The sequence below is a fragment of the Lactuca sativa genome, chromosome 8 (genome assembly GCF_002870075.4).
Source record: "Lactuca sativa cultivar Salinas chromosome 8, Lsat_Salinas_v11, whole genome shotgun sequence".
Classification (NCBI taxonomy): Eukaryota; Viridiplantae; Streptophyta; class Magnoliopsida; order Asterales; family Asteraceae; genus Lactuca; species Lactuca sativa.
In genome coordinates this window covers 39,562,984-39,579,436 of record NC_056630.2, presented here as the reverse complement: position 1 = coordinate 39,579,436, position 16,453 = coordinate 39,562,984, and the positions used below count along the sequence as shown (strand labels likewise).

At 33.6% G+C, this 16,453-nt stretch overlaps 1 protein-coding gene across 1 annotated transcript; it reads right to left on the bottom strand.

The window, feature by feature from the left end:
• Positions 1 to 1,271: 1,271 nt before the first annotated feature.
• On the bottom strand, positions 1,272 to 4,097 carry LOC111914285 (uncharacterized). Its single transcript, XM_023910058.3, has 3 exons — positions 3,785 to 4,097; positions 2,269 to 2,605; positions 1,272 to 2,192 (listed from the first exon to the last, which is right to left on the bottom strand). Exons 1-3 carry the CDS (start codon positions 3,863 to 3,865, stop codon positions 1,399 to 1,401), a joined length of 1,212 nt encoding a protein of 403 aa, XP_023765826.1. The 5' UTR covers positions 3,866 to 4,097; the 3' UTR covers positions 1,272 to 1,398.
• Between the last annotated feature and the right edge of the window lie 12,356 nt (positions 4,098 to 16,453).

Sequence of the window (16,453 nt, the reverse complement as noted above, 5' to 3'; positions counted from 1 at the left end):
AATATGCAAACATATCCGAATTTTAGAAACTTAAGTCTTAAACATCCAAATGAAAATTAAAAACATTCATTCAAAATGTTCAAACTAAATATTAATAGAAACATAGATAAATTCTAGTGCTAATGTAATAGCCACGATTCTTATTTTTTTCTCCAAATGTAACGACCTACTTAATAGAATAATACTTAGAACATTTAAAAAATATATAATTTTTTTATTAAAATTCTAAACGGGTTAACGGGTCAACTCATATGTTTTTTGACAAACCCATATATGACATATTTAATAAACGGGTTAACGGGTTGAAAAACTCAATCCAAACCTTTTTATCTTCATGTCGGTGTCGCAGGTCGTGTTGACCATTTTGCATATTTGTCTTCAAGCCAACAGGGTAACGGTTTGGTTTAGTCTTGTTGCCTGTTGTGAAGAAGGTTAATCATATTCTTTAAATTAAACAAATATCATCAATGCGAACATTTCCATTTATGCGGTATGTTTGATGTGTACGAGTATGACTGTATAATAACTCCATATACTTTTTGCCATTATTTAAATCTATTTCGCTCAAAATTCACAAAATTGATTTCTTATGATTTTCCAGAATTTATCTTTTGTGAAAATGATATTTTAGGTCGTGTGTTTAAAATAAATACTTCTTCAAATATAAGGAAAGATATATTTAGTTAAAAAGGTAGGGTTTTTATCTACGTTTCTCTAAAAATTTCTTTTGTTGTTTTTAAGTAAAGAACCGGAGGTTGCGCGGATCAAACTCACTCCTTTTCAATCATAAGAATCATCGTTAACAATTTGCATGACACTTGATTTTGCTAAACATTTCAAAGAAACACCTATTTTAACTGATTTCATGTTTTTATATTCCACAAAACAAACAATATTATTTTTTCACAAGCTCACATCGAACATTAGAACACCCAATTGCTATTTCCAAACAACTTAAAGTTTTTATATAAAAGTATTAAAAGTGTGAATCTTAGTTTCAAGAAAGGACTTACAAATTGTACCACATGCTCATAATCAAACATACAACATTAAAAGCAAGAGCATGAACTGTGTTTTGCAACTTGAACACACAAAGATAAAGCATCTTCAAAGCAATAGATATTAAAATCAAGAACAGAAAATAATATCCACCTATATTTAACACATTTAATCTAATACCATACCCATCTACTATAAAAATGAAGTCAAAAACTAAAAAAAAAAAAAATCACCCCAAAGTATAGCTACCAAACAACAAATTACATAATCGATTACCTTTTTAACTTCTTTTCTTTTATAATAGAGGTTTCTTCCTCTTTAACAAATTACAAAAAATTTCTTTTTTTTTTGCCACTACCAAAAACTATACACAACTTCACTATAACTAATTAACAAATATCAGAAAGGAACAGTATACGGCAATGCGTAAACATCTGCCTCCACTAAGAACCTCGCACATGGCTGCCACGTCATCTCCCGACATGTCTCCACATCATCCTTCATCGCTGACCTGGCACCTCCTCTTGTCTTCCTGCTCCCCAACAACCAATCATCATCACCACCATCAGCAGCGACCTGAGCTTCAAGAACAGGTGGGACCCAACTCCCTATCAACTTTTCATACTTCAAATGCTTCTTCTGCAACTTCTTCTCAAATCTTGTGGTAGGACCCACGTTCAATGGAATCTCACTGATTGGATCTTTTTTCTTCTGAAATTTGATTTCATCACTTGTCATTCTCCCTGAACTTGACACCATTGATGCATCAAGCTTTCTTGAAACAGATGGAGCAGAAGGTGGAATTGGAGATGGAGATGGAGTTGGAATCACTTGTTCCAATGGCCTTCTGTAACCTGGAATTGGAATTTTTTGTTGTTGTATAGAAGAATGAAGCACTGCCACGTCACCCTTTCTTGATTGTAATGAAACAGGAGCTGATTGTTTTCTATCATAACTTGTGGATGTTCCAGGGATTCCGGTCTTTCGGATACTTGGAACTGGAACTGGAACTGGAATTGGAATCGGAATCGGAATAGGTGTTCTTTGCCCATTAATGGAATTGGAATTAGATTGCAGTAATGGGACATTGGAAAGATTCTGTTGATCAATTCTCCCAGAAACAGAACATGAAGTTTCTTTGATAGAATCAGGTCCTTTCTGCTTCTTGAATAATCGAATCTTGATTGGTTTCACTATTGAAAGATGACTTGCAAGATTAGTCAATAGAGAACACAAAAGGGTATTTTCGTCAAAGAAAATCAAACTAACCATGATTAGAGTCATCGTGTACAACAGGATCATCTCTTTTCCTTTTGTTACTGTTCTGTGTGCTGTCTGATGAGTAACTTGGCTTGTGAGAGTCAACGGGTTGACCATGTTCTTCGGTTAGATCACTCTTTTCCAACTGTTCAATTGTATGCTCTTTTCTCTTGATGTTTAATGGTGGGAACTGTTTAGAATGGGAATCTTGTTGACTTTCATTTGGGTTTTTTTGTAGCTTTGACTTCTCTGAGTCTTTTCTTTTTTCTTTTTTTTCTTTCTTCTCTTTCTTTGCCCTCTTCTCCTTCTTCCTTTCTGATTTGGCCTTATCGTTTTCCTTCTGGAGCTTTAATTAAAGCACCAGAGCAACAAGTTTAGAACCATTGGTAACAAGGGACAACATTGGAACAAAAAGACCTTGATAGCAACATAATATGTTGTACAAAAAAAACTTCAGACAAAGCTTTTCTACATACAACACCAAAATCTTTACAAGACATACCCACAATTCGCCTAGAAAGAAGAAATATTTTTCATTTGTTGACATTTCAATTTCATAAACAAAATCAATCTACATAAAAATTATCTTTAAAACCTCTTAAAACTTGTCATAAGTCGAAGTGACTTTAACATAGAAAGCTAATCAAACTATAAATAAGACAATTGGTAACAAATGAAATGTTCAGCAAACCAGATGGAATTTTATAGACAAATGAAAACATGCAATTATTATGTTTTCTTGGTAAAAATGACAGAATGCTTGAAACCATTTAGTTAAAAGCTTCTTTGGTAACTGTTCCACAAGCTATTAACACAGGTAGTGCTACATACAATTGGAAAAAAGATTTTGTTTTTCAATGTGTTCTAAAATAAACCACTAACGCTGTATTATAACAAATTTAGCCTAAAGACCACTATTAACTATCATTGTAATCACTGCTACTTGCTCACAATTGGGGAATGGAAACATCCCCAGTAACCTTAAGACTTACAATTTCATTTCCCATGAAGAATTCAAGGGTTGCATACATTACTCAGTTCTAACATCAGGGATCCAATCTTTCTTAATCATATCCTAAAAGTGCGAACTTTCACTTCTATTGTAAGGCAACATCATGTCTACGCTGACAAAGGATACTAGACTGTGTACAACAAGGGTCAAAGCCAAGTTAAATTACCAAATTTCAATTAAACAATCTATGTACCCGTTTTCACCATAGTTAGAACCTTAAGTCCTCCAAGAAATCACTAAAACTAACCGGCAATAATCCACCAATTAAACCATGACACTATTCTATTAGATAAACATTATCATCTTCCTCAACCGACGAAATGATTCAATCAACTTTTGATAAACACATATTCACACCCTAAAACACATGCTCTTCTGGTTTCTCATAGAGTAATAACATGTAGAACATACACATCGACTCAGTTCAGATGTACATAAAGAGACACGACCCTTTTTTTTCGCATGTATATCATTAGAAACACAACAGATCTCAAAAGTTCATTCTGAACAAACCTTAATCGATTCGATCAAGGCCTCATATGTAGCTCCGTTCCTACTATAACCAGGAGGAGGGTACGGAAAGCACCGAGACATCCTCGATTGATTCCTCAAAGATCGAATCGAAAGGATATAAGACACAAAAATCCGCCTAAAACCAAGATTAGAGATCAAATCGATGGGTTTATTAGACGTAGTAACGATCTAAAGAACCCGAGTGGAGAGATCTCTCGCGCCCCAATTTGTATTTTGAAACTAGGGTTAGGGTTTCGACGGCGAGAGCTTCCAGAGGGGATCTGGAGATTGAAAGTTTGCGTAATGGGATTTCCTAAAGGGTGAGGCGGTATATTTATATGGGGAGATCCACCGACCTTTTAGAGGCTTAGACGCGTAATTTCCACCATGGGCCTTCTTTTGTGGGCCTGATTATTTTGTGGGCCCACTTTCTTTGTGTAACATGTACGCAATGTTAAACTTAAAATCTATTTTCAAGTTTAATAAAATTTGTATATTATTATGTAACTTTTAAATTAATAATAATATGGCAAAAATGAAGGAAAAAAGCATAATCATTTATTTATTAGTATTCATAAAAAAATTTATAATTTTAAATACATACAAAAAATTTTACATTTTCAGATATCTTTCATATTAATCTAAATATTTGTTTTTTAAATAAAATAAAATAAATAAATAAATAAAAATAAAAATACTAGTTATTTAATGGTATTATATTTATCTTTTTCATTTTTAGGTTAATATTGAAACAAAAATAAGTGATGTTGCCTCTTGTTTAAGATAAAACCTAATAAATTTATCGTTTACTCGACAATTATTTACTCAAACAAAAATAAATGACATCACTTTTTTTCAATGTTGTAAAACTCGCCGAGTTGGCCGAGTACTCGTCCGAGTACTTGCTACTCAGCCCCTTGCCGAGGCGAGTTACAAAATCCGAGTACTCCCCAATCTGCCCCTTATTGAAGTGAACACTATTGTAAAACTCGGCCAACTCGATGATTAATATGTATAGTATACTTAATGATTTATTATTTAACACACACATATGTGATTATTACTACATATATATCTTAAATTTTCAATAATTATTCACCAAGTGAGACCATTGTGTGTTTTTTTAGTTTTTGTGTATTTATATGTATCTAATTTTGTTATATATTTCATTCAACTTATAGTTTTAACTTATGATTTTGACATATATAATTTCCTTAAAAATATTTCTATATGAATTACCGAATCCGAGTACTCCCCGAGTACTCTCGAGTACTCAATACTCGGTAGTCGGCCGAATAGGTACCGAATAGCGAGTTCTACGACCATGCTTTTTTCCATGTTACACTAAAAAAGAACATCAAAAATGTCTTGTCTCAAATCCCTTGTTGTAATGAAATTAATCATTAATCTGTGTTGTTTTGTAGGTCATAAAAGATCATTAAATTAAATAAAATTACTTGATAATTACCTAAATGTCCTTATACCAAAGATGCATATAACTTTTAATTTTTTTATAGCATTATCGATGTAAATTAAATTACTTTTTTTAACGTAATTTATATATATACTAATTTTGAAGTACATGTTGAACAGTTCTGATTTCTGATTGGTTGCTGAAAAAAAAATTTCCTTTTTTTTTCTTCAGTTGTTGTCTTATGTGGTTATTAAATTTGATAGTGGATTACAAATGTCTTTGTTTCTTAACCTCTCACCGCTTCTGCATCTCTGTGTAGGTGATAGTGGATTACAGATGGCTTAATTTGTTAAACTTGGCTTAATTTGTTAAACTCCTTTCTACGTGTTTCTTTTCGTTGTCGTTCGTTTTTGCCACTTCCACTTTTCCCACCCCTTACCTTTTGTGTCGCTCTTTTCTTTTATTCTTCTCAGGAGGATCGTTGGCTTTCTTTGCAGGTTTGTCCTCACGCATCTTCCTCCGTTTCTGTTTATTGGTGTTGTTTCTTTGCAAAATTTTACTTTCCATTGTATATGTTTATGTTTCAAATTGTAAAATGCCAAAGCGGAACTCTGTTTATCATACCCACTGTACGGTGTATACGTGTTTTCCTCCATGGCTTTTGCTTCGTTTGTGTCATGCTCTCTTCAATACTATGGTGTCCTCCACCGTTTCGTTCCCCGATTAAATTACTCCACCACACCACCACCGACTCCAACACCGTTAACTACCCACCGATTGCCTCATATCCACTGCCATAGATTTCTCAAGTGGCTTCTCCCTTTTTTCTTCCTTTTACTTGCGCTTCCGTCGCATTTCGGAGTAGCCACCGGGGTTACCATCGATCCATCGCCTCCATCTACTACAACTTCCACTTCGTAAAATAATCGTCGGATGAGTTGGTGTTGTTCTAATCATCTCCACCGATACTGACAGGTAATCGACAGGTAATGAATTTCCTTTCTTAGGTTATCATCTTTTTGATCGATCAAATAACTTCTTCAATTCGATTCTTACACAGAGAATCTCTAGCTATTTCTTCGTTTTTCTTCATTAATTGCTAAAAAAAACCTCAAATTTGGGGTGGATAGGATGGGCGGCGGAAGCGGTGACGGTGTGGTGACCGATGGTATTGAATCAACCAAGGCTGGAGGTGTAAGTTCCCATAATTGAACTCTTATTCGTTCTGTTTTTTCTCATTATCGATTGTGATAAACCCATCGGAGAAGACAAATGTACTGTTGTGAGGTTGGAATCTGCGTAGCAAATTAGGAACATAATTTAGGGATTTGTGTTGTTTTGATATTATCACGATTTGAAGACGTATCTTGGAAATATTTTGGAAACAATGGGAATTTCGTGGTTATGCTTAGATATTGATGAACATTGTTTTATTTGGAGAACATGTTCAAATATGTGTACTGCTTGTGCAAGTGTCTTACATGCTTTGACTTAGGATTTTCACAGATTCAGTTCAAACTGTGAGTGAGTGCATGTTTGTTTGGTTTAGCTTGATCGCTCTCTAATTCTGAAATCTATGTTAAATATACACATGGAGGTGCATCAGAAGCAGATATTAGAGTCCTTCCTAAATACAGATATGTAAATAATGAAGATCCACTTGATGTTGGGGGTAGAATGGTCCCTTTTGAAACAAATGATCTGGATTTCTCCTGTGAACATGTTCTTCGATTCTAAGATGCGGTAAGTTTACTCCCAACTATAGACTTGATTGTTTGGATGTTTTTTGTAAGCCTGTTTGGTTCCCGAATTTTGATAGAATCTGACAGCATTAGAATTTGAGATTACAGAAGTGGTGCTCAAGACGACCGAGTTGATCCAGCAGGTCCGTAGTAGACTGCAGACTGCGCAGAGTCGGCAGAAGAGTTACGCCGACAGGAGGCGTTCGGACTTGGAGTTCCAGGTGGGAGATATGGTCCTTCTGAAGGTCTCACCTTGGAAGGGTGTCATCAGATTCCGGAAGAGGGGCAAGTTGGGCCCCAGATTTATTTGTCCTTTCAGGGTTTTGGCCCGGGTGGGTCGGGTTGCTTATCGGTTAGATCTTCCTGAGGAGCTTAGTCAGATCCACAACACTTTCCATGTGTCTCAGTTGAGGAAGTGTTTGGTGGATGAGTCAGCAGTCGTTCCCCTAGAGGATATTCAGGTTGATAGCAGCCTGAATTATATTGAGAGGCCGGTCGCGATTCTGGACCGGAAGACCAAGACCTTGAGGAACAAGGAAATTCAGTTAGTGAAGGTGCAGTGGCAGCACCGGAAGGGGTCTGAGTGGAAGTGGGAGGCTGAGGAGGAAATGAGAGAGCACTACCCAGAGATATTTGCAGATTCAGCCGTAGCAGACTTCGAGGACGAAGTCTGAGATAAGTGGGGGAGAATTGTAACGACTCGTCTCCGGTATGATGATTCCATGGTATTTACTTTGAAGTTTGCAAGAGGGACTCGGCGAGTTCATAGCCTGACTCGCCGAGTAGGGACGGGATTTTCGTGCACGTGTTAGCTGGCGACTCGGCGAGTCCATATTCTGGACTCGGCGAGTCTGCCTGTCTGTAAGAAACCCTAAATCCCCGGGCTGCCCACTATTTAAGCCACCTTATAGCCCCCAATCTCGCCTCCTTCACCCTCAGAGAGCTGTGAGAAAACCCTAATTCGTTCTTGAGTGATTTATGTGATCTTGTGTGCATTTGTGAAGGCTTGAAGAAGGAGAAGAAGAAAGGAGCAAGGAGAAGAGCTGTAGAGCAAAGATTCAGGGGAAAACCAGAGTTCTTTGAGGTATTCTTCGGATTTCCTTCCCTTTTTTGCTTTAAAAACCCCTCTAGATCTAGTTGATGCTATTCTCAAGCCTTATGTTGATATGGAAGCCCTATTATGTCGAGATATCCTTAGATCTGCTCATTTAGGAGTTGTAGAGCCCAGATCTATTGCCTTTATGGAGCTATTTTGCATCATAACCCTAGATCTACCCTTTTAAGTGCCTTTTTAGCCTTTATCCCCTTTTTCATGTGTTTGTACACGTAAAGTTGGAAACTTTACGTGGTAAATCAGCTTATTGGACTCAGATCTATCATTTGTATGTAATGGATTCAAGCAGAATCGAGTGTAGAATAGTTACATGGTTGTGACTCGGCGAGTCGGAAGAACAACTCGGCGAGTCGAGTCGCGAGTCCCCAATTTCTTCCTTTTGAGCGGTGTCGAGTGGGACCAGTGAGTAGTGGAGTGGACTCAGCGAGTTTGAGGGTAGACTCAATAATGGAGGGACTCGGCGAGTTGTTCATAAAACTCGGCGAGTCCAAGGCAATCTTCTTGAGCTCAAGAACAACTCGTCGAGTTGTTCATATGACTCGGCGAGTCGGATGAAGATTGTCTGAGTTCTTGGATAGAAAGAGTACTCGTCGAGTCGATGCCATACTCGACGAGTAGCCACGAGTGGGGTTGTGAAATGAGATTAGAGACTCGGCGAGTTGGTGGCCCAACTCGGCGAGTCAAGTCAACTGTGGGTTGACTTTGACCGGGAGAGTTGACTTTGACCAAGGGTAAAAGAGTCATTTTACCCCAGTGCAGTGTTTAGTATTTGATTGAGTGTGTTTATGGCCTTGTAGCCGGGGAGATACCGGAGCAGCAGCAGTTAGCTTCCAAAGCCATTCACATAGCAGCCAGTTCACGAGGTGAGTGTTCCTTCCAGTAGTAACGGGTCTAAGGCCACAATGCCGGCCCGTTTAGCTAGCAGTCAGCTTCGGACCTCGGTCCGATGTAGTAGTCAGTATGTTTGATGCCTTCGTGGTTCAGACAGGGTTATGTGTTTATGCTAGATGATATGTTTATGCTATGTTCAGTTAGCTTCGGACTCCGATCCGATGTAGGGGACAAGGTCCTAGTCAGCTTCGGACTCCGGTCCAATGTCAGCTTCGGACTCCGGTCCGATGTAGGGGACGTAGGTCCCAGTCAGTTTCGGGCTTCGGTCTGATGTCTCAGTCAGCTTCGGACTTCGGTCCGATGTCCTAGTCAGCTTCGGACTTGGTTCGATGTAGGGGACGAAGGTCCCAGTCAGCTTCGGACTACGGTCCGATGTTTCAGCCAGCTTCGGACTTCGGTCCGATGTAGGGGGCAAGGCCCCGGTTAGCCGGACTTCGGTCCGATGCAGTGGGCAAGGCCCAGTACGTGCTTTATATGTTATTGCGTGGTATGTGGTAGTTTGGGGGAGCTCACTAAGCTTCGTGCTTACAGCTTCAGTTTTGGTTTCAAGTACTTCCGCAAGCAGAGGGAAGAGCTCGGGATGATGGCATCGCACACACCACAGCTTCAGCTTTTATCCTGGGAGTTGATTCAGTTTTTGATTTTGATATGATACAGTTTTCCGCACAGTGTTTTTATTATGTTTGGGATACATCACGTATGGTTTTATGATATGACACTCAGTTTATGGTTTTTGGTTATATTAAAAAAATGAAATTTTTGGGTTGTATTTTTGGGTTGTTTCAAGAATCCATTTATTGTTCTTCAGATCAAATACGAGATGAGGCCACATGTGTCATTTGCCTTGTAAGAATTCAATTTTTACATTAAAAAAAATTATATATATTTAGTTGATTTGGTTTAAAATTTTTAGGAAGAGTATGCGAATATGGATGATATTGGGATGTTACAAGCTTGTGGCCATGGTTTTCATGTTGACTGTATCAAGAAATGGTTGTCTATAAGAAGAACTTGTGTCCCATTTGCGAAGGGGAACCTGTGAAGTAGAAATGAAAATAAACTTATTGTAAGATATTGTTTTGAAAATATTCATGTTTTGTCCATCTTCTTTGGCATTCCATCCCCGCAAAGCGGGGTTCTTCCCTAGTATATACTAACTAAAGAAATAAAGAAGATATAATGATCATACTAACGTAAATATATTATACAATATGGTATTTGCATACATAACAATATATTATTCTTCAAGTGGCAAAATTCAATTTTGGATGTAATTCATATGCAGAATAAACTGGGAACAAAAAAGGGAAGCAATTGAAAAGAAAGAAAAGGTAGAGAGATGTGATTTTTTTCGTTCTAATTCCAAAATCACAGAAGTTTTAAAACTAAAAAATAGGGATGAACTTAAAAACCTAAGTCTTCAATCTTGAAAACATTCTGTTGATATTAATTTACCGAAAATAGAAAAATAAATAGTTTTAAGTAATATGAAGAGTTATCCTCCTTTTTAATAAATAAAGATTTTTTTTACCCCTTGTCACACTTTTATTCAATTTGCTAAATGTTATTATGGTTATTTTGAATTTTTTTTTTCTGCATGTCGTTTTATTAGTTTTTTATTTTATTAAATTTCACCTAATATTTTAATGTAACAATTGCAATAAATATAATAATAAATGAATATCAATTTCATTAATAAACATATCTTTTAATTTCAAAATTCCTAAAATTAAAGTTCATTAGTTTCTTTTCTTTATTTAAATTTAAAATATAAAAAAAAACATTTATATTATAATAATTCATTATTTTTCTTATTTTCTAATAAATTCAAAGTTTTTAAATATTTTGACCTTTATATTTAACTTCTTTTTAAATTACCCATGTAATACATGAGTCTCACAACTAGTAACTAATAAATGAAAATAAATTGCAGGTCACAAGAATTGTAAAGTATATAAAAAAATAAGGCATTACTGGGTTTAAAAGATGAGAGACGTTATTTGTTGCCTGTTCCTTGGATTTCTCATCCGATAATTCCAGTTTAAGACCCTCTCAACAATGAATTGAAGAAACACGTATTTTTAAGAATATATTGGCGGTAAACGAACTATAACCCCCATTTTAGGAATTGAAAAACATTTAGGGTATCTGCTGAAAGGAAAATAAAATCGAAACCTAATTGTCTCTTGGATCAGCGTTGATGAAAATCAAGAATGTGAATCACATCCGAGGAGTGTAAGAGCTCATGATTGAGAAATATCTGGAAGTTCAAGCGGATACAACAGAGTGGAATATAAGGCAGTGTGAATGGAGTTTGTTGCCCCTGGCGTCGCTTGGAATAGTCAAATCAAACGTTGTAGGGAACACGACGCAATGTGAATCAAAGCCGAATGGCATCGTTTAAAGGAACTATATGTGTCGTCTTAAAAACCCTGTAAATTTGATGTAGGGGGTAGGAGAATAAAAGGGCTTATATATGGTTATGATTTATATTAATTACTAAGTGTAAAATACCAACACAATAGTGGCAAAGGAACGTCCAAGTTTGTTGATAATCATATTACAACTTAAGATGTTTTCAGGAGCAGTCCAAGTAGATTTGAAGCCCATAAAAAAACAAATAACAAGGCCGTTTAAAATTCAGTAATCGCAAATATATATATATATATATATATATATATATATATATATATATATATATATATATATATATATATATATATATATATATAAAAGTAGGTTCATGCGAAAACTCGAAAAACATATTTTATCTTATAAAAATCAAACACAGATACTATAAAAATTAAATTTATTAGCAATAAATTAAAGATAATAAGTTTAGATTGAATTGTGTTATGATATTATAGATTTAATGACGGTTTTAACAACTATTTTTTTTTTTCTGCGTCCTCAACCACTATTAAATTAATGTTTTCATAATAAAAATGTCAAAAATCATGATTTGTTAATATGAAACAATTTCTCATGTATCGTCGATTATCATCATATACTTCAAAGTTTGGATGGATTATTGTCCAAAATATAAGGTTGAGGTGGCACAATCTCATAGTTTTCTCTTGTTTTCGCAAATTATTTGCATTTTCGCATGAACCCTCCTCTCTCTCCCTCTCTCCCTCTCTCTCTCTCTCTCTCTCTATATATATATATATATATATATATATATATATAGAGAGAGAGAGAGAGAGAGAGAGAGAGAGTGTGTGTGTGTGTGTGTGAGTGAGTGAGAGAGGGAGGGAGAGAGAGGGCTTAAAGGATACCAATTAAATATTAAATATTAAATATTAAAACCAATAAAACAAGTATGTTATGCAAAATCGAATAATCCGACACTTTTGATAAACCGTCGGTTTGGTGTTTGTAAATAAACAAAAAGTTTTATATTTTTGGTGAAAACTATAAAAAAAAGTTTAATAATAATAAACTTAAATGCAATTGGTATGATTTTTGTTAGAAAATTTAGAAATGATACCTATTATACATTAAACGACGATGTAAGATAGAACATCTAATATATAAACACGAAAATTATGCATGATAATGGGCCACAAAAGCACTAAAATCTTCATCTTCATCACTATTTTAATAAAAGAATAGTTTTAATCTCCTTTTGACATGTGTTATTCTATTAGGCATCCTAATTAATACATATTTTATTCATCTTTTTCCATGTGTCACCGTATTATCCTAATTAATGCATACCACTTGTCAATTTATTAATTTTCCATTTCAAATTTCAAATTTCAAATTTTAAATTTGTCACTCTAGTTAAATTAAATTAATAACATTATAATAAAATTAAATAAAATTAATACAAATTGTACGTGATATAATATTTCATATATTTATTTAAATTAACGACTATAACTTTATATAACTAAAAAAAATCTTTTAATTAATAATTTATTTAAAATAATTAATTAATAGTTTTTGAATTCTCATTAAGAAAGTTTAATTAATTTTGTAACCGTGGTTTCCACGGGTTATAAACTAGTATTCTAATAAATGAATTGATTTATTATTCTATTGACAAGTGCCATACTATTAGAACTCCTCATTAATATTATATGTCATCTATCATGCCACTTGTCAACCTATTAATTATCAATTTTAAATTCAAAAATTTTGAAATTTCACTTTAATTACATTAAATTAATAATTGATTCTTCTTTTTAAATTTCAAAATTTAAAAATTTTCATTCTGATTATATTAAATTAATAATATTAGATTTAAAAAATAAAATGAAATTAATACAGATTATAAAGTGATATAACTTCACGTATTTATTTAAACCAACGATTATAATTTTATATAACTAAGAAATATCTCTTAATTAATAATTTATTTAAATTAATTAATTAATAATTTTGATTTTTTAATAATTAATTTTATAATCGTGGTTCTCACGGGTTATAAACTTAGTTTTAAATAAAATAAGCGGTGGATTAATTGTTAAAAAAAACAAATAAGATATCTCGGGACTACTTCTGTAACATTCATGATTTGTGAATAATGAAAAAGAATAAAAATGTTATTTCTGTAATTTGGATTCCAGTTGAATAAAATTAAATGTGTACTACAAATGTAAGTTTCTTAAGTATTAAAAGTACATGAAAAACGATTTATAATAAAATGTTATGTACTATAGTAATTCAATGACTATAATAATACTCGTTTGGTTATATGATAAAGAAAAGTGCGCTTTGAGTAACTAACACAAAAAAACAAGAGAAAATTACAAATTTAGGAAAATACATTAATAATTTTTTTGAAAATAACAAAAAAAAAAAAAACCAAATTACAAAATTAGCCCTTAAAAATCGCAAATGTATTAAACCCATCTGTGATTTCGCATTTCTATTTGCGAACGTATAAGTGTCTAACGCATATATGTACTTTAGACACTTGTACGTTCGCAGATGGAATAGTCCATCTGTGATTTTGTACATTCAATCTGTGATTTCGTAGCTATTTTGTATAAAAACGTTTTTTTTTCTTCATTTTTTACTATCTTTTTTAGAGAAACTCTCTCTATTTCGTAGTCAAACCCTATCAATCTCGTAGTCGAAACAATAATAATAATAATAATAATAATAATAATAATAATAATAATAATAATAATAATAATAATAATAATAATAAAACAAAAAACAAAAAAAAATCACAAAATGGCAGGTGAATAGAGAAGAAATCGCAGATGGACACGGCGAAAAAAAAGGGATATATATACAGCGAAAAAAAATTACCTGCGAACGTACAAGTGGCTAAAGCACGTTTGTGCTTTAGCCACTTGTACGTTCGCAGATGGTATGACGAAATCACAGATATATATTATACACATCTGCGATTTTAGTGGCTGAAAATGCAATTTCGATTTTTTTTTTTTTTGCTGTTTTCCACAAAGTAATTAGTATATATGGCTAAATTTGCAATTTTCTAAAAAACCAAAGGGAGTATTACTTAAGGTAACTAATTTTTCAATCCGTTCATATTTGTGTAACTATCTTTTATTTTACACATCTTAGTAACAAACTTTTTGGAAGTGTTCACATATGATCATTAGATTACATCTAGTCATATGTGAAAACTTTCAACAAGTTCATTACCTAGATGTGTACAAAAAAATAGTTATCCAAATATGAACAAACGAAAAATAAGAGTAAATTACACGAATGGTCTCTCTGGTTTAGGGGAATTTGTGTGTTTGGTCCCTAATTTATTTTTTTAACTCGAATGGTCCATACTTTTATTTTTGTTGCGCGTTTTGTCCATGTCTTACATAAAAAGACTATTTTGCCCTTATTAATTTATTTTTTAATTAATTTTCTTGTTTATGTATTCATTTTTTTATATATAAAAAAATGAATAAACCCCACATATCTGTATCTCATCACCCTAAACCCGAAACCACATTTGAAAATTTTAATATGGGTCCCACTAGTCACCATCTCATCTCTCATCCTCCCAAACTTCTATTTTTTTTTTCATCTTTAGTGGCATCAACATTTTCATCATCTCTTTTTTTTTTGGTCCTTCAACTCCAACGAACCAACACCACAACTCACTATTTCTTCATCGAAATTTTCACCACCACAACTCAATGCGTCATAAAAAGAAGGGATGGCCGGTTGTAGTGTGGTTCGCCGGAGTTGAAGGACCGAAAAAAGAAAGGATGGTGAAGACGTCGATGTCACATAAGTAAGAAAATTAATTAAAAAATAAATTAATAAGGGCACAATAGTACTTTTAGGTAAGGCATTGACCAAACACGCAACAAAAATAAACAGTAGGGACCCTCCGAGTTAAAACAAATAAGTTAGGAACCAAACGCACAAATTCACTCAAACCATAGGGACCATTCATGTAATTTACTCTTACTTTTCGTTTGTTCATATTTGAGTAACTATTTTTTTTTGTACATATCTAGGTAACAAACTTATCCATAGTGTTCACATATGACCATTATGACCGGATGTAACCTGCTACAGAATGTCATAATAGTCATATGTGAATACTTCCAAAAAGTCTATTACCTATATATGTACAAGAAACAAAAAAATATGATTACCCAGATTTGAACAAACTGAAAAGTTAATTACCTTAATAAGTCATATTGCCAAAAACAAATGAAGATTATAAACTTGTTAATATACATTTTAAATAATCGATATAACTGGTCTCCAACTCTGACCGATTCACTAAGAGTGGAACGCCTCTAAACCAAGGCTCCTGTCCAGCTGAGCTATAGAACCATTATGAAAATTTTCGACACATGTTATATATAGAACATTAAATATAATTAATTTTGAGGTTGCAAATCGTAACGAGACCAGGGCCATCGTCCAAATTGCCCCTTCGTATTGGATCGGGCCTAGATGTTTTATATGTCAAGATGAAGTTATATTGATGAGCATGGTCACCCAAAACATAAAAGGTTATATATGTTATTTTTTAATTAAATTATATTTTTAGTCATTTGAAGTCCATGTATTATTCTATAACAATTGCATATTTCGTTAAAAATGTTTGTATATTTATAAAATTATTTTTCCTCAATGTAACTTCGAGAAAAGATAATTCCATTTTCATAAAACTTAAAAATGAAAACAAAAAACTATATTTATAAAAATAAAAAAGAAAGTAAAATCTTCAAAAAAATTCTTAAAGTTTTGACACAGTTTATGATATAGTCATAAATTATTATTTTTATTTATAAAAAAATACTGAAAACCATGAAAATATCGTATTTTTGTCATTTTTTACGTTTTCAACAGGTAACCTTCTGAGGTGCCAATTGTCCTTATTGAAAATAAGATTGACTACGGATTCGAGCCATAGCACAAAGTTTCATAAAACCACACGATATCACTAGGTCTATAGAAAAGGACTTTGGTAGCCGATGAGATAACACTTCTGGACTTTGGGTTCAAGTTTGTCATGTGTCTCTCGTCTTACTAGTGCTTCACAACCTCAAACCTTGATATGTGCG

Excerpts from the sequence above, each read along its gene's own strand:
- LOC111914285 (XM_023910058.3), bottom strand. The coding sequence starts at position 3,865 with ATGTCTCGGTGCTTTCCGTACCCTCCTCCTGGTTATAGTAGGAACGGA. Across the intron at positions 2,606-3,784 it reads CCTTGATCGAATCGATTAAG|CTCCAGAAGGAAAACGATAA; the intron begins GTTTGTTCAGAA and ends CTTTAATTAAAG. Across the intron at positions 2,193-2,268 it reads ACACGATGACTCTAATCATG|TGAAACCAATCAAGATTCGA; the intron begins GTTAGTTTGATT and ends ATCTTTCAATAG.